Source organism: Trachinotus anak, unplaced genomic scaffold (genome assembly GCF_046630095.1).
Source record: "Trachinotus anak isolate AG129_WGS33_773 ecotype Australia unplaced genomic scaffold, CSIRO_AGI_Tana_v1 ptg000032l, whole genome shotgun sequence".
Classification (NCBI taxonomy): Eukaryota; Metazoa; Chordata; class Actinopteri; order Carangiformes; family Carangidae; genus Trachinotus; species Trachinotus anak.
The window spans coordinates 17,570,984-17,590,310 of record NW_027273883.1 but is presented as its reverse complement, the minus strand read 5'-3'; the positions used below and the strand labels follow the sequence as shown (position 1 = coordinate 17,590,310).

General features: G+C 38.8%; 1 protein-coding gene across 2 annotated transcripts in view; it reads right to left on the bottom strand.

Annotated features, from left to right (window-relative positions):
* Nucleotides 1–383: 383 nt before the first annotated feature.
* Nucleotides 384–19,327, bottom strand: part of LOC139612740 (transmembrane protein 65-like) — a 37,171-nt gene continuing 18,227 nt past the window's right edge. The window contains exons 4-8 of one of the 2 annotated variants that reach the window (XM_071468663.1): nt 17,646–17,713; nt 16,341–16,395; nt 10,626–10,668; nt 4,204–4,309; nt 384–3,498 (exon numbers count right to left, since the gene is read on the bottom strand). In XM_071468663.1, coding sequence (XP_071324764.1) covers nt 3,349–3,498; nt 4,204–4,309; nt 10,626–10,668; nt 16,341–16,395; nt 17,646–17,713 — 422 coding nt within the window. In that variant the 3' untranslated portion in view covers nt 384–3,348. The remainder of the gene's footprint in view (nt 3,499–4,203; nt 4,310–10,625; nt 10,669–16,340; nt 16,396–17,645; nt 17,714–19,327) is intronic. The other variant, XM_071468664.1, reaches the window with a different exon arrangement.

Sequence of the window (19,327 nt, the reverse complement as noted above, 5' to 3'; positions counted from 1 at the left end):
TATATATATATATGTATATATATATATATATGTGTGTGTGTGTGTGTGTAAAATTCATATTTTTGTAACTTTATGTTTTAACACTGTCATTGTCATTGTAAATATGAATCTGTTCTTAATGTCTTGCCTAGTAAAATAAAGGTTAAATAAAAATGAAAAAACTTGACTGAAGAAAACGGTGCCACTCTCAGGCCCCAACAACAACACCTCAACAAACCACCACTTCAACTCCTAAGATGACCAAGTTAAAAACAAAGGCTTATTTCTTGGTTCTTGAAAAGCTGAAGCTTCAGGGCAGCCGTTCATTGCTCTACATATGCAACAAAGCTAAATACCAATATCCTTTTCATTGGCTGAGTTTCCAAACATGCAAATCCAGAATGTGTAGTTTGTTTTTTTATTTTTGTTTTTTAGTAGTTTTGAGAACAAGCTCTTTCGGATGATCAGAAAAAATACACAACAGACTGTCTCAGATATGTTCTTCAAATACTGGACCATGTCTTGTAAACTGTAGGACAGTAAGGTCAACATATACTATCTACTGACAGCAGACAAGGTCTGTACAAACACTGAAAGGAAGAAGAACTTCAAAATAACTTCAGATTTCATCATCTGCATTTATATTAATCAAATGAATACTGCCAGCCGGCTTACAGATATAGAAGTAACAGCAGATATAAAATAAAATACGGTCCTGAAGTATGCATTCATGCACCTGCAACCCACAGTGTATAACACACCAAGGAGCCAACCCTTCAGGTACAGGTTCATGTACTTTTTCAGTCACCTTTGATCAAACATGTCATGTTTTTATCAAAGCTACAATTACATCAGTTCAAGATAATGTATCGGCTCTGAGCTTCTGTCAGCTATATGTCCTCTTTACTTTGTCCCAATTAACACACATAAGTTTAGTGATGCAACCCAATGCAAGGAGGTAAACTGCTACGATTATCGTGGCATGTTGTCCATCAAGCAGTCATCTCTTCGTAACATAACACTCCATGTAGGCTGCCCCACTGTCCAAATCTCCACTCCGCATTTGGCAGTTCACATCCCAGCAGAGCTGTAACCAATCTGCAAAAACCTTTGCAAGGCAACACAAAAATAGGCAATCCTAATGTTAAGCTATTTATGTTTATCATTGGCTGTCTAAAAAGGGAAACACATGAGATTATTTGTGCTTTGTAACTGTTTAGACAGCCATGAAAATATATATCAATCAAAAATCTGATCTTTTACATGTTTACATGTTATCCTGCTGCAGTGCATTATTTCAGAACATACTATATTCTTACAAAGTAAACATGTACCATAGGTTTTTTATTAGCAGTGCATGCAAGGTGGAAATCAAGCAATGACATCAAAAATCCTAACTACATTAATATGTTCAGTTCTTTGTACATTTTCTTCATTTTTATCACTGTTACCCACATTATAAATAACTAGAACAATCTTATACAGGGTAAGTCTCCTTTGTGAGTGTCAGGTTTTCAGAGCATGATTGGTTAGTTTTGTCATGGACTGTAACAGAGAGCAATCAGTTGCAAAGTATAATAATCTACTCACAAAGGTGTTTTGGTGCTGACAAACATGTTCTTTTCTTAACAATGTCCTTTGACATAAAGAGAGTATACAATGAGAACATACATGAGTACGAGTCTGAATATTATGACAAAAATAAAGACATTTTTTTGAGACATGACAGCTGCTTCCTTTCATTTCAACTGCTGAACAGATGCAGCGCCATCTTCAGTTCTGCTGCAGAGATGAGCGACCTGTGCCAAGCAGGTGACAAAAAAACTTGAAAAGATAAATGAGGAAATCACAGACAGTTGAATGAAGCTTTGGATGGATGGTAGTGTCCTATCATCCCAAATATATCTCTCCTGTCAGTGTGTTTCATGGCTGGCAGATGCTACAGATTACCTAGTTTGCATATCAATTAAGAACAATAATTATAGTGATAAAGTGATTAATTAAAGATAGGCTTTGAGGGGTTTGAATACTAAACTGGAAAAGCAAACAGGTGATGAATTATAACTATGTGTGATGGTGGTAGCAGTTCAACCAAACTGAAACACAACAGCCTCCTCTGATTCTCAACCAGTGGAGGGCAGTAGAACAGAAACATTATTGTCAAGGTACAGGGGGGAAAAAAAGGCCCGGTGCTACCTCACCATGGAGGAAGTGTATTGTTGTCGGCTGGTGCAGAGGAGGAGGAGATAAATCATATGGTATTGGAGCCAGAGGGTCAGTACAAATGGGACAGAGGTCTCAGGCGGTTCAGTGTTGGCATTTCTTATCTCTGTGCCACAGCTACTCTTCCTCCCTCTGCCTCTCTGTATTTCTCTCCCTCCTGCTCAACTGCACTGTTCTTTAAAAGGTTTTGTTGAACTGCATCCATTTGGTTACATAACATATACAGGAGAGACATCCTCTGCATGTTACTGCTGCGGGTGACATCACAAAGGAAACAAGCATGTATAAATAATATTAAGTTCATCACCAGGAAGAAACACAAAATTCCAAAGAAGCAGCTAGCGGATGTCACGTATTTAACCACCTGTCGTCTCAACACAAGTAGCTGACTGGTGGTCATGGAGCGTGGATGGAGCCGGTTGGCTTTGACTTTTTAAGACTGTGACATCATCAAAAGGCAGGCATACTTCTAAAACTGAAAAGTAGTGTACTTGATGTGGGATGGTGCATCTTATTATGCAAATGTGACCCCCTAAAAAACTGACTGGGAAACACAGGACAGGCCTTTAACATGGTTTTTAACACTTTTTAACACTGTACAATGACATGGCTCCTTTTTCAGTCTTCCTCTATTAGTGATCGGCCTGTCTGAAAATATACAAGATAGCTTCAACTTTTTGATGGTGATGGTGTTTTGTTTTGTTTCCTTGCACTTAAAGTTTTTTTTAAAGGTTTTTATTTGTTCCATTCAACAGACTCAGAGCGGAGGAGAGATACAGGCCACTGCAGTGTGTGTTAGATAATGAGTTTCAGCCTGTGTCAGTAAAGTCAAAACAAGGTGAGGTTACGGTGCGATAGTTGAAGTAGCAGCAGTCCAATGAATCAATGGTCTCATGTCTCTTCAAGAGACAGTCAGGTCCCTGTGCTTAAGTTAAAAAGTTACCAATCAAATAATATTTAAAATCCTCTTCAGAATACCTTTGATAGTTTGATTCAGCCTTGGAAAGTAAAGTACCCAGCGATTAGACTGTATGGGGTTCAGTGACATTTCCATACACACCAGTCCACCAGGCAAGGCCAATCAGTCCCAGTTTAAAGTATTTGAATGGATTCCAAATAGTATTTGTCTCTGGCAAGTTGTCAGTTTCAGTTTTTGCTGCTCTCTGTTGGAGCAGGTGGTGAGTGTGTTTTCTCATTCGCCTCCGTCTTGCCTTCGTTCTTTTCATCGTCGTCCTTGAAGAAGAGAAGAGGAAACATGCCCAGGATACAGCCGATGCCGACGCCAATGGCTTTGCCCTAAACACAGGTGAATGAAAGGAAGAAGATTGTACTGACAAAACACAATTTATGAGCCTATGTTTTAAATTATCCAGACAAAAACTGTCATTTCCAGGAAATAATCCTATTGCATCTGACTCAGAAGTGACTTTATAACCCAAGTGACCTTACTCTCTTTATTTTATTATACTTTGCTTTGTTTTGCCTGATAATTTATTCCAGTTTGGTCTAAATTTATCTGGCCTGCTTACTGTACGACTGAACAGGCGAAAGCTGCAAGTAAAGATTAGCAAGCCAGAAAACAATTACTACTAGAAAATAAAACACGTATTTCCCAACATGTCAGAGAAATCGGCACAACCTTTCACAACCAGCCAGGAGCCTTTTAGAGCTGCACTAATCATTGAAACTAATTAAAACTAATTACATTACACACTTCAGCAGTCACAGCATATTAAAACTATTCAGGTCTAATTTCCTTGCAGAATGAGAGTGTGATGGAAAGGACACATCACAAAAAGCATCACTGTACAAAGACCTGACCTGGTTTGATGTTTACAACGCATTACACAACAAATGGAGGCCATCAATATGCAACAGGTCCATTAATATCCACTCTGACTGGGTTTATGTCTGACTGTTCATTAGCCTGAGTCTTTCACATTAAGAGAGCAGAGACAGGGTTAAAGGTGGTGGGCTTCAGTGAGGGATGACGGTACCGACCGCGTGACAGCTGACCCTGGTCTGCCACATGTCGGCCTGTTTCGGGCTCAGGTCAGGAATCTGCATCCCCAGCCGTGACGCCAAGGCCTCCACATAACCTGCCAGCCTAAAGAGAGGGAGCAACAGACAGCAGCAAGAATCAGAGGAAGAAGAAAGAGAACGTAATGTAAAAGTGAGCTGCAACAATTAATCACTTCTATTCAGTGAACCATGAAGGTGCTGTCGGTAACGGCGAAAAATTATCCAAGTCTTTCATAATGACATTTCATGAGATTGAAAAGTCTTTTCAGACAGAGCAGAGAGACAGGTAGACATAAAGGTAAGTAATAACTGGTTGCATTATATAAATTGTGTATCCCATCATTCTAGTCTGATGAGGTGTGAACAGCTCTGTGAGGGTGAAGCCCTCAGCTCAGCTCTAAGCTTCAGCTTTTATTCAGATGTTAAGAAAAAGAACGTGGCCACCCTGACTTGTCATTCATTCAGATGTGTGTTATTCAGACAAATGTGGCACATTTGTCTGAAATTGTGTTTGTTAAGGCTTTAGGCCATTTCTGTAACTCATTTATAGATTCAATTTACAACCTCTTATCCATATTCACTTTGTTGCTGTTTCATGTAATAATCTCCTTCTGTTTTGTCTGCATTACACATCATGATTCATTAAACCACCCATGGAATGACACTTTCCCACTCAGGCCACAGTCGTCAACGTTAACGACCAAAGTAATCGATAAAAGCGGCAAACAAAACAAATCAGTAAATTAATGTTGCAATCTGCTCCTTGTTGCTGCCGTTTGTCGTAAACCCAGCAGGACGTCAGATATCAGCTCTAATAGCAGAAAGAGAGGGAGGGAGAGAGACCCTTCAGTGTGACTGAATAAAACCATTTTCAGCACTCTTCAAAGCTTTACACATCTGACAGGATAAAGACAGATTGCACAGGATTGAGAACAGTGTTCAATGAGTTTCACATTTTCACACATTTGAAACCCATCAATCACCCCCAATTTAAAAAAAAAATTTTTTATTTATTTATTTATTTTTATTCATTTCGATTCCAAGTGGAAAGTTTTGTCTGATGTGGAGCACTGAATAATACTGTATGTCCACAAATCCATGGAGAGTTTTGTGTCACTGAATAAAGTCACTGGAATAGAACAAGAACAACATTCATTACTTCCAGCCATAATTATAGTCAAATATGCCAAGTTTAATAACAAGGCAGAACTGAAATTTCATTAAATCTTTTCGGAAATCAGAAGGTCGTAGCGACTAAAACGGAATCAGAGCATAAACAGCACACAAGACCTCTGCTTCTGGCAAGAGGACTAAAAACGAATCACATTTAAAAACCTGTGAATGTGCATGTCTCGCACTTCCAAGATGACAAAAGGAATTCACGACAGTATTTTGGCCCAGGTCTGGTTCAGTCACTGGCACTAATGGATCCTCAGTTCACTGCCCACACAAATAAGATGCAGCTGGCGCTGTCGAGTCAGGGGACTGATAAGTAGCAAGTAGCATTATTTAAAAGAAAGATAAGGAGAAAAGGAGAGGAAGCCAGAGTGCCTTCGTGATTAAAGGTGTGTGTGTGAGGCTGAAGCCCACAGCATTTCATCATGTAAGTGCAGAAGTAAAAGAAATAGAATCTTTCTGATGTATAAATTACATGTAATCAAGACAGACAATCATTTTTTTCAGAATTTACACTGATTGATCTGCGGTAGATTAATAATGTCAAACTCTATGATGGCAACAGGGGGCAGGATTGAGTCTGTAGTTTGACAGTCAGGGAAATGTGGTGCATGTATTCCTTTTCTACTCTGCTCATAAAACAAAAAAATGTCTTGTTTTCTCTCTGCATGTATGAAGCACAAACTCCTCACCAATCCTAATACATTCTGTTGTGTTTATACAAGACGTCTGATTTGTGTAGTACCTGCTGCACAATCGCACAGACACTCCTGCCTTCAAGTCAAATTCAGCCCACATATTTCACACACTTGCAACAGCATCAAGCAAAAGAAGTCTGCGTTAGAAAATGAAACTGAGACTGAAATGATGAAATTTGCTGAAAGTATAGTCAGACGAAGGATAAACTCAGCAACAAAAATGTAATTTATAAGCTGCAGTAGATGGCAAATATGGTGTGTGTTTTAAAATGACAGCGCTGACACAATGACATCCTTTAACATGATAAACTTAGATTAAACCATACTTTCAACACACATTCGCCCCACTGAGGAATCCTTCAGCAAAACACTGAATCCTCTCTGGTCTGGAGCAGATACTGGCTCTAAACCTCCTTAGAGGAAGACAAGCAAAATGAGATTTTCCCTGAGGGGCTCAATAAGGTATCACGCTATATATTAATCCTGAAAAAAACATTAATTTATTGCTTTTATATATATTTTTAATATGTTCTACAATTTATTCCAGACTGCAAAGGCAAAGGTAGAGACCCAGTGGAGATCAAATTGAGGTCCCCACCTTTTGTTCCCTGGAGGCTTCTCTAAGTTTCTGTCCTGTCTTCTCTCACTTTACCGAATGCATTAATTTTTTTTAGGGCCCCTCGTCTGGCCCAGAAAGCCACTGATGCATTGTGTCCATAGGAAACAAAAACAGCAGCCAAGACCGGCTGAACACTCAGAGTGACTCATGAGCTAAATTATGGCCTGCACCGAGACGCGGCTGGTTTGCTGCATGCATGCAGGAAAATCTTACAAATTCACCCAAGCATGAACCCACACATGTGAAAAACATACACAGTCAAACACATATATGAATATAGTTGCACAGCTTGCTCACCACAGACATCAACGAACAAAATAAACACACACACACACACACGGGAAATTCTATACAAGAGCAGAGAGGCAGAGCAGCAGAGCTCAGTCAGTGTCTCTTAAATGAGGGAGACAGACGTTGAGTGGGAGGATTTACAAACAGTAATCGCAACAAAATCACTACAATATTGACCAAAAAGACTCTAGAGGAGCACACTGTGGTGACAGCTACATCTGTTTGTGCTGTTCAGGTACATGACAGAGAAAATAGGCTTTTGTGAGTTCTGGTGGATCAGCAGGTTCGTGTGTGCATACACTGGGGTTTGCATCTGTTTTACATCTTCTTCATTTGTCAGGTCATCTTCATTCTGCTCTGCTCTATGTTTCCAGTTTCTCTGCATCAAGTGTCAGTGCAGAAGTGGAAATTACATGAAATTCTCTGTAACAAACTAGAAATAGTCACAGATTGATAATAAAGAATATAAAAATATATACTTTAAATTTAATATAGTATAGCACTTCCTCTGACTACAGGTTTACAGGATTGTGTGCAATAACTAACAGTCATAATGTGTCTGCAAAAATGTTGGTTTACATGCCTAGAAGTAGAAAATACCAGTGATGAGGGAATATATTTGTTAGATTTATTTTCTCCAATTCATCCAGTGTGATCTAAAAGATGCAAACCAGCATGTGCTGGGAGGTTTTGATGTATGACAACCTCGCTCACATACTGACGCAATATTTGAATTAGTATTTCCAGCAGATGGAAATTAAAGGGAGGTTCACGCTAAGCATATTAGCCACATTTTAATCAACCTCTGGAGCTTTTAACTTGCCTCCTTTAGGCAGCTCTACACCCAGATTGTCTTAAAATGAGGATCTTCTTCCAAGTGAACTGCAGTGCTGTTTATTAGGAGCGAGAATGTAATCCAATCGAATTATAGCAAACAACCCACAAAATATGCAAATGTATGGGTACAAGATCAGACTCATAATTCAGGTATTTTGTCATTTCTTGTTAACTAAAAACAGTAAATAAAGGCTGGGAACAGCACAGAGTGCATATTAGATCTGCAACAATTAAAAAAACCCCTTTTTTAAAATTTCTTTTATTTTTTATTTATATATTTAAATAATTTTTTATTTAGCCTTTAGCCTTTTAGCCTTAGTACATAGTTAGTGTTATGGTGACAAGTCAGTTATGCTGGCAATCAGCAATTATGTCGAGTTGAAACTTAAAGACACAGGAATCAGATGTTTTTACTCTGCCATGTCACCAACTATCTCTAACCTGGTGGAGTAAAAGCTACTCCAAAAGCTATTCACTGCACCTGCAGCTGGACACTGTGGATCTGAGCAGACTGAATACCAAAACAACTGCAAGTTTGCAGTAAAGAGGCATCTGGGGCCTCCTCATCCCGTCAGTTTCTGATCAAAGTTTACCCATAACCTCTGCAGCAATCTACTGAGCTTCCTCCTCCACAAATGTGTCACCCTCTCAACTGCCACTAAAGTGCCACCGATTCCCAGACTAATCTAAAGGACAGGGCTTCTATGTGCACACTCCAGCGTTGTAATGCAAAATGTTGCAGTGAAGGACACCAGCAGGAGCGCCACTACCGACAAACAGCCTCCACACTCACTGGTGTAAATCTATCAAAATAAAAACAGGACCTCTCATGTCTGGTGTAATCGGGTCTCACCTTGACAAACTGGCCACAAGGGCTCTACTTTCCAATCATGATTGATTGGCACAAGCAGACAGAAATACGAGTATGTCTACTGAGAGCGTTTACAGAGGCCACAGCGACTTGGCTAATCAATCAAACTGAAACGGTGCAAAGGAAACAGCAGAGTCTGCGCGGTGTTTGTCTATTTATTGTGTGTTTTGCTGTATTTAAATAAGAGCAACAATCTGTTACAGTATGTTGATCCTACATGGTTGGAGGCCTCGTCTATTACTTTACTTACTATATTACTATGAAGTATGATGGTTAGTTAAGGCTGTGAAGCAGATTATGATCTCTGTCGTCACTAGGAGGCTCTGAGGTGGAAAATAGTCATGAATCAGCTGATTGAACCTCATAGGGCATCACACTCTGAAAGGATCTAAGACACACTGCTGTCTTCTCAGGCAAAAAAAAAAAAAAAAAAAAAAAAAACAGCCTCCAGTTCTCATAGAGCTCTTTGATTGATCAAACCTGCTGCAGACCTAGAAGTTGTTGTTTTGATTCATTTTCACAGCATAACTTTGGACATGGGTTTGACTTTTGTTTCCACTGACAGAAACAAAGTAAAAACGAAGAAAGTCAGAGGAGGAAAATCAAAACAATACTTGAATCCTGGCTCAATAATGAAATACTTTTAGTGAGGTTGGACATTTTATTTTCAACTCACAGTATCACAAAATGTAATATAATGAGGAGCACATAAAAATGTTCTTTAAAAGTGCTTTTTTTTTTGTTGCTACATACGTAGCTTACATTAGCATTAACAGGTACCAAGAGCTTATAATACACTACTTCTTCATCCTTTCATGTTGGACCGAGGGCAGATTGTATGTTACAGTGACTCACTATCATTGTAGCATAGTATTACTAGATGGGATGGGCCGTGGCTAGCTGGATAGCATGCTAACTTCAGTAGAGGACATGAAGTGATAGCGAGAGAATGTCTTCACCGCTGGAGCTCCATAGCTCATAGTGAGTAAAGTTTGATGTTGAACTCATAATGTTTCTTTTTGACTGGTGAGTAAACAGCTGTTAATGCTAAAGTTGGCTATTTAGCTATACCAAAAATTTACATTTAGCACAAATTATTTGTAAAACAACATCTTCTGAATGCTTCCAAATGAATGGAGCTGAAGTGAGTGTGGGTGTGTGTACTTAAACTAATCAAGACATAGTGCTAACTGATCCAAGATCAGGTTATGGGATGGGAACATGATCTCTGGGATGGTCAACATTATGGTTATTGTCTATGTTTGTTAATAACTAATTAACATCAATATACAGATATACAAGATGTAATATTACCAGATCACAGCAGAAATGGACGGTTAAGGCGGGCTGCATAATCTTTTCCTCATTTATACACACCTTGCTCAGACTGTCCTGATTTAGTCAAAACACACTAATAGGTTTAAATTACTAAGCCTTTCTTATTAATCACAAAATCCCTTTCACGCTTTGCAAAGCCAAAGCTTTCTTTCCTCTGGGACACAAACCTCTGGTGGCTGTACTTCATTTTCTTGCTTGCTGATCATGCTGATCTTCCTCTGGGCTAAATTCAATAATTACTGTTTAATACTAAACAATTTAATGACATAGCCTTCACTAAAGGGAGTAGAATGGGATGGTAAACCTCTACATATTTAATGTCATAAAAAAGTCATTAAAAAAGGGACTCTTTTATTAAAAAAAAAACCAAAACAATGTGTTGCTGTAATATCAGTGTAGTGGTATTAAAGCAAACGAGGATGCTGATTCTAAATTACTATGAATTGCCTGAATGTGCATCCTCCATAAACCTGCCATGATTTGCAGAAACTTTAAGGATAATAGCCACCTGTGTTTGTGTGCTTGTGTGTGAGTATGTGTGTGTTGGTGTGTGTATGTGTGAAATTCTTACCCTAGTCCTGCCAGATCAGACACCAGGTTGCCGAGGGCAGCAGCTGCAGAAAATGTGTGAAGAGAAAGCGACATGATCACAAAATGAGTTAGGAAATTGAGGTTTGTGTCGAGGACAGCGAAAAGGCGCAAGACGCAGAACGTGTTTGTCTGGAAACTGAATTTCTCATCATGTGAAAGACAAAAAAAAGATGACACTCTTTTTTGTCTGCCATTCACAGACATGTACCTAGATTCATCTACCAGCAGATATTGTGGCATCCTTCACAACGAAAGGTTACTAAATTGAGTCCGTTCAATAACAATATATGTAAGATATAATACCTGAGGAGATGTAAGCTTCACAATTGTATTGGCTGACACAGAGACAAAGAACCATCTGATTATTTGTGTTTCATGGTGGAGTATTTCAGAGAGGTCAGAGTCAAATATAATTTGTTACATGCATCATGACATTACGATTAAAGATGTACCGAATCACAGCTGGTGAGCTGCACAAGATTTGCAAACATGGATGACAATGTAGTAAATTTAGTGTAGTTACAGCACCAAAAATCCTGTGTCCTCTTCGAACTTCAGTTAAATGTTTTTATTAAAGTATGCATCTGTAACTGAGGATGAGGAGCTCAGTTACAGCAATTATCTTTAGATGCTCTCCACTACTTCCCTTTGGCACTTTACGATATTTCACCATAAGTCTCTGAGTGGCCACTTGCATTGCACAGGACAGGAGTAGGCCACAAGATGCAGCATGTTTGAACCAGTTATTTATTATTGATTATGGCTCACTAATTTCTTTTAAAATACCCATACACCGCTTAATTCTAGCATGTCTGCTGTTGCACAGGATATGATGGACAACTACAGTGCATTGTGGCCTGACTAATGAGGCAGACGGACTGCTCGCTGTTGACTTGCTCCCTGAGCCTCATAACTTCACATGAATAATGCGAGCAGCAGAGCAGCACTTGACAAAGTGCCCAAGGAGAAGAGGATGATGGCACGATGACATGACTAATGAAAGAGGACCAAGGAGAAGACCCAAGTGTCGTTAAGGCTGAATATTTTCTGGTCTCTGTCACTAAGCGGAGTAGTTAGTAGTAGAGAGTAGGAGACAAGGAGTTGGGAGATATTGCTTTAGAGAATCTGCTCATTCTGTTGCTTTTTGTTCCAGTAGTCGCTGCTCCTAAAAGAGAGAATAAAAGCTGTGCTTTGCTTGTGCTCCCTTCATTGTCCATGACCCTGAGATCAGAGTATTGTCCAGAGCACAGACAGCCTCAGGGGAACTGAAGTACAGCAGCAGTGGCATCTCTGCTAAGGTTCAGTCTCCATCTAACTGTGGCAGGAGGTCTTCAGCGCTTCAGTCTTATCTTTGAGCTTCTGTAGCAACAAGAACTCAATCTACAGTCTGGATACGAGACACATTTTACTGTCACATATAAAACAGTTGGAAGACTGGGCGGTTGTATGTGCAGCGACAATGCAATTGTTTTTACATTTGTTTTCTGGCTGCAGTGACTTTCAGCATAATGACAATCTCATACGTCAGAACAAAGCATCCATGTTAATCAGCACAGAGGAGTTCAGATGCGACTCTCACGTGTGGCAGTCTAATTAGGAAAATTTGTATGTGTTGTGATGTGGAAAAGTGTTGTTTACTGTGTCTCAGCAGACCTTCACAAGAAGACAGACTTGCCTGCCTGCTGCAGCAAAGCATCACTGTTAATAAGTTACGGGTTAATTGTATTTGGCTCTAATAAAAGATGTTAGCTTGTTGCTCTGTGTGAAGCGCTTTGGATGAGAGAGGCAGGGCAACAAGAAGGCGAGTTCGCAAGTTTGTAATTCTTGGCCAATCAGTTGGTGCCAAAACACACAGTAGATTTGGGCTAAATAAGGAGACTGTTCTGGAGAAAAATGTTTGCACTGGGCAGGATCTCAGTCTGACTGTAATAAGATGGCTTCCATGAGGAGAAACTGTTATGTGATTTATGTGAGCTTTACGACGCATCTCATGTTTAACCATTTCATGTTTTATTTTTCACATTTAAGTACAGTATCCTTCAGATTTTCTTGACGGACGATTAAAGAAAAAAATGAGTTGTGCATTAGACAGTGAACCTTTGTGGCAGATTTGGTTCTCCTTCGTTTGCAATGCAATGGCATAGCTATGTAGTCAGATGTCTTCACTGCGGCAATGGTACTTTGTAAGTCCGAGTGTGCTGGGCATGTGTATGTGCGCCACACAGCAAATAACATAACTAAATAACTGGCTGCAGCACACTGTAAAATAACATTTATTCTGTCTAAAACATGGAGAGTGGCACTGAACTTTAAATGCCCTGCACATCGAAGAAGATTATCTGCAGGGTTGTGAAGTAGACAGTACACTGATGCATTTGATGTTAAACTGTCCTCTTTTTAAGTAGTTTTGGTTGGGTGTTACTGAAAATGTGTCATCTCTATTCAATATTGATCAAATCCTGTCCCATAACTTGTACATTAGGGATGAAAGTGACCACTGAGCAACCAAATATTGTACATAGAATTACAGCGCTGGTCTTCCTATTAGCCAAACTGATTATTTCAATCACCTGGAAACAAGGAAATACAGTAGTGTGTCAGTACTGTGTTAGTATGGAGAACTGGGGTAAGGACCTCTTAGACTTTGTTATCAATGCAGCAGGCAGCATGAATTATCCAAGAAGGAAGTAAACCTGATGAGCCTGATGGACCCAGGAAGTGAAGTGGTTAGTTTCTAGAGTTAGGTTAGTTAAGTTAAAGCCGAATGGTTATTAAAACTGAGATGATAATGTAGTCTATCGCGCATCTGTTTTCTATCAGATCTCCGTACAAGCCCCTGAGGGAGCTGATGTAATTGAGATCCCCTAAGACTGGATTCTGTGGTCCAGCTGCTCAAACGTAATTACAAACAAGGATTGGCCTTGGTCTGCCTTCAAGTCACTGTTCTCTCCGCTCACTGTGTTCTGCATCACAGGTTGGTGAGAGATGGAGTCGCACTCTCACTTACATTGTTCATTAAGTAAAGACAAGAGACAGTTCCTATATATATATATATTTTTTTTTTTTTGTTGGTAGGATTTTACTCCTGGATAGAAATGAATATTAGAACATTTTGCCAAAAAAGAAAGATTTTGATTTTCTGTTCTTTTAATAACATATATTATGATGGATCTCAGCCTCTTTCACAGCAACTCTAAAACCACAGATACTGTCTGCACCAGTGATTACTTCTGGATAAATGGGCCGTGAAACAATGTGAAACAACAAGTGTGAGACAGTGGAAACTTTTTATTGGTGTTTCATGCTCTTGTCTGCAAGACTCACCTCGCCAGCTGTAATTTGTAGGTCATAATACTCGCAGACTGAGAAATGGAAACCTGTGTATGAGCAGTGTCTAACTATACCTGGAACCTTTTTTTACTGCAAAAATAACACACAAGTACAGCTACACAAAACACAAGCGCACTCGTCGTCATTAAGCTCTTAAAAGTTAGGAGATCTGTATGAAAACATATTAATACAATATAATAACAAGAATCTGGGTCCTCAAAGGCAAGTGGGGTAATTTTGTGTTTCAATAACTTGAGCTGTAATTCTTTAATGGATTTAATCCTATTTGGAGTGTTTCACATCATTAACTCTGTTAGAATTATGTAATTAGATTAACTCAGGGCAGATCTTTTTCTAATGGGGCAGCCTCCATCTTCAATCGAGCTGGCTGAGAGATATTTGCCTCCTAGACAATGTGTGACTGGTGGACTTGACTACAGACTTGAAACTAGTGCTAATTCACTCTGGACTGGGTTAGATAACTTTAGCCTCTTGATTTGCAGACCTCAGTCCCCGATGTAGCAGGAATGAGTAACAGAACTGCTGTGAAAATGGAGTCTGGGTGATGGAAACTGGGCTGAGGCTGTGAAAGGCTTGAGAAAAAGAACAGAAGCTGCTTCTTTTGTTTTATCTACCAGTGTCTGCGCAGGCTCCTGGGTAGTTATACATTTTTTCAAATCACGAACCTAAGGGCATTTCGGCTCACTGTTGAACCTGGACTAAAAAATCTCGCTACGCAGAGATAACAGGGTCTGCCTGTCAAACTACTGAAAGCATGCCTGAAATGAATTTTACATTTCGTGCCTGAGTTTTCAACCTGATAACTCTCTGGTTATAAATCCCACTGAAATCGCTCCTTTGGCTTTGTCAAGATCATAATCTTTCCCAAAATCCTAAGTTGAAAAACCTCAAATTGAAGATTCAAATCTTCACCTCTCTACAGCTTATCCTTCATGGATCCATTTCTCCTGGCTCTAGTCTGCAGCGGTCAAGTGAAATGCAGCATAGAAAGTGTCGGGCTTCTACCTCCTCTGCTCTGTTACAGAATCAGTCTTGACTCATCCAAGTGTTTTAGACGAAACAGTCTGCTTGATGTTTGAGAGCTTCAGCTATAAACAACAAGATCAGTACTGATGTCACCACCAGCAGCAACAACAGAATCACAAGAGGAAAGGTAAGACCTATAGAGTAAGAGTAGGAGAAGTAGAAGTTTTTTTTGTTGTTTTTTTTGTGGACATGGTTGACAACAACAATTTTTGTTTGATACTAATTGAATTCACATAATTCATTTCAATACTCTCTGAGTGGTGGTGGTGAATATGGACACCAGATTTGCCAAAAGATACAAACATTCAGCATTTGTTCACAATGATCAAATGCTATTAATAGGAATAGTTTTCATGCTTCATCATGCACCAAAGCTGAGACTCACATCAGTGTACTCCTCTTCTCCTGTCTGCATTCACATTCATTGGAAATGTAACATAATAATAGGCTCAGCATCTCTCCGAGCCACACCAAAGAGGAACAGGTGATAACATTAAAATGCAAATGTGCCTCTTTGAGCCAAGTAGATATTACTACACCCATTTAATCTGTTATTATATTCACAAATTATTAAATCATTAACCTCTTGGTCAGACGCTTACTCTCTTTACCTTCTTCTAATGTTATCTCACTTTATTTTTTTTTGGATTAATGACACTGCAGTGGTCAGAGTCTTATGATCGAAGCTTCATGATGAGACAGTGTCCTCTGTGAACCCTGAAAATGAAAATGCCTCTTTCTGTTTTTTTTTTTTTTTTTTGAAAGAAGTTCAATATGATTTGGTATAACATCACTCACACTAGGATACAAACAAGGTGCAACAACTGGAGTCTGGTCAAGCAAAATGTATTTCTGAACCTAAACTAAGTCTGTGAGGTAATGCTGTCAAATATAACAATATAACATTGCTACAACATTATCTTCAAACCTGGCTGTAATTTGAGCAATTAAACTAGGAATTTAATTTGAGTAATTGAAAAAAGTCTGAAAAATCATGTAACTTATGTCACAACAGACATGTAACTCACTTATTAATAAACACAATCCTCCAACAATCCTCAAACAAATTCTTATGTTTTGAAAAGATGAATAAATGTTGTCAATGAACATAAAAATCAAGTGTGTGGGTATAAGTAGGAAAAAAAATAGTGAAAATAGACTCAGTGGCACTGCACATCCTTTAAAAAAAAAACTAAAAAAACAATTATATATATGTATATATATCCGTGCCTCAGACACATGCTTTGGAAATAATACAATTTCAAAAATATTTCTGAAGTAAATATTAAGTTACATTAAGATGATGATATTTTCTTACCTGCCATAGTTGAAATGCCGAGGATAACGCCGATGGATAACTCAATCTGTGTGCCCTGTGAAAACAGCAAACACACAGATTACAGAAGTTAGTTAGTTTGTTGACAGGAAGGCTCAGTGCTGAGGTTAACTTTGCAACATCTGGCGTCATCATGTGGACTACAAATCTATGGTCCATGATGTTAGTTGGTTTTAATCATTGGTATTGACAACTTCCTTCATCTAATAGAGATATTTTTATTATCAACAAGATCTCTTTCCTCTTCACTTTCTAACTTCCAATGCCATTGCAAGGGTTTTAACTTAAATCCAGTAACATGGTCTCCACTGTCCAACTGCAGTCTCTAACTATTGTGCTTCTGACTTAAAAAGCTGCTTTTTAATATTTGTGCACAGAAGCTGTTGCTCTCTCTGTTTACAGTCCCCTGGCTTTGGTGCAGACCTCATCTAAAATGGAAAGCAGCCTGGGATCTTCCGGGTGCATGAGCTTCTCTCATAGTCTGGACAGCAATGAACAAATAAAGGGAACTCTCTGGAAGACACGAGCACAGTCAGGCCTGTACAGTCACTTACTTATAACATTTACTAAAATACAATTTGAATGAATGCACAAACTTTTCACAGGCATGTTGAATCCAGCCTGAAAGTGTGATTATGTATTGATTTAAGTTTTCATGTGTTTGATGACCCCACTTTAAAAAGAGCAGAACAGCAGTGTTTTTTGTTGCAGTATGTGGGTTTTGGGGCAAAGCAAAGCATTTCATAATGTTCCATTCAGCTTTATTCTCTTTTGTTTCTTTTTCTTGTATATATTTCTCCTCACTCCGTTTCTCCTCCTACATCCCCGTTGAAGCCCCAAAAGAATTCATGATCTTGTGTTTAAGAAATAACCCTGCTGTGTGAGCAGACTTTGAATTAAGTCTGAAAATGGATTACTTTTCATTCTCTCAGCAGTCTCATTCAGTTCCCCTGGGTTCAGATTTCATTATCTCAAGACTTACTAAAGAGCAATGTATTGGATGTTAAAAGACAAGGAGAGAACACTGGGAACCAGAGATGACAGACAGTTTGCTGTACAATGACAGAGAGAAAACAGGAAATATACAGTGTCATCAAACAAACATGATTCATTTTTCTCATTCTCCCTTGATGCTTTTGTCCAAAGTTTCCTGCAGTGTTGTGGGCACATACAACTTATTCTTTATGCATAGTTACCCCCTGTGGAAATCAAACTTTGAACACTGAATACATCTCCATACCCACTGAGCTGCAGGCGACCACAGCTCTGCATGAAGCTGATACTTACAGCAACAATCATGATGCAGTTGTCCAGGAATCCAAATCCGACAAAAGGGAGTGCATTGTGCAGCAAAACTGTAAAATAACAAACACAAACAATAAATCCCCAACAGAGAAAATAAACAGAGAGTATGCAAATTACATTACATACATTATACATTAGACATAATCGAGTGTTGCAGAACATAATGAACACAAACACAGAAGATACAAGAGCATTGTTTCACTACAGCTAAAACACACAGAAAATTAATGCTATGAAACTTCTGTTGTTGGAGACTGTTCAAATATTATTGATACATTTTTTTAATATGTCGCTATAACAGATATAACAGATACATGCTACAAAACAGCTGCAAAAGATCTGAGTTTGAAGATTTTAGTTTAATTCATGTTCTTAGTACAATATATTGCAGAAAATATATTATCAATGAATGTAATGCTTTGTAAGATTAGTCTAAATGTCTCAGGTAAATGTGAAGATGAACCGATTGGAGTAAAACTGATCTCACATGAGGAAAATAGCTTCATTAGCAAGACAAGCACAGTTTAAATAATACAAATTAGCATCACAAAATAAAATGTAATCAGTAAGTACATACTAAAAGTGACATAAAAAACATAAAGCCTTAAACCCTGAACTGGAAAGGGCTTTGAAAATGAAAAAAGACTGGCATTCAACTTTGATATTTTGTGTAAACAGTGTCCTTAATATCAAGCACCTTCTTTTTTAGATCAAAAAAAGCTATTTGAATGTTAATATATCGACGTAATGTATTCATCTCTGTTTGTGTGTGCGTAGATGTGATCTACAGTGTAATGTACTATCGGTGCTGTGGAAGTGAATTTGAAAGTTCAGTCTCTTCTAGTTGCAGTTCAAGTGAAGTTCAGTCTAGTTCAAGTCACAGATCTGCAGGAAAGTGTCCTGAACATTTCATTTCTTTTCTAAAGTTGTCTCTCTGCTGCAGTTTGAGCTTCACTACACAAAACACCCGCTCACTCATATGTTAAACACAGACTACTTTGAATACTACAAGGGCAACTTTGAATTTTGCAGAGCACTCCATCTCTCAGCACAGAGAGGTGTCGAGTAAAATCCTGGTGTTTGGTTTGGATGCTTCTCTGCAGAAAAGAAACAAACTAGAACTTAAGGGTGAAATTCATTAATTCTCCACAGTGAGTGAGGTTTGTGCAGAGACTTAAACTTGACATTTGTTAGACCTTTTGCCTCTTGTTTCTCTAGGGGCCTTTTACAAAATGCATCACTGACTGGTGCAAGGGAGTGACAACAGGTAATGTTACTACTGAGTTTAGAGTCCGGAGCAGATTTTCAGCCGACCATGAACTAAAAGCTTCATTCTAAACTCAGAAACTGTCCGTACAGGTGGTACCCTTTACCTCCCACCGTCTCAGCTCTTCCAGGCTGCATGAACCTGTTTTACACATTAAAGCCTTTCAGGACAAAACGTCTTGTGTTGAAACAAAACAAAATTAAAAAATGGACTCTGCTGGCTATGTTAGCTCCAATGAAATGAATAATTGTAAATCTGTTTGGGCAACGTTGTTCAGTTTCTAGAGAGCGGCGCTCAAAAGCTGTTTCAGGGTCACTGCTCTTTCTTGACAGTTTCAAAGTCAAATAGGTAGAATGTTATTTATTAATGTATATGAGACCAGGGCTGAGACAGTTTG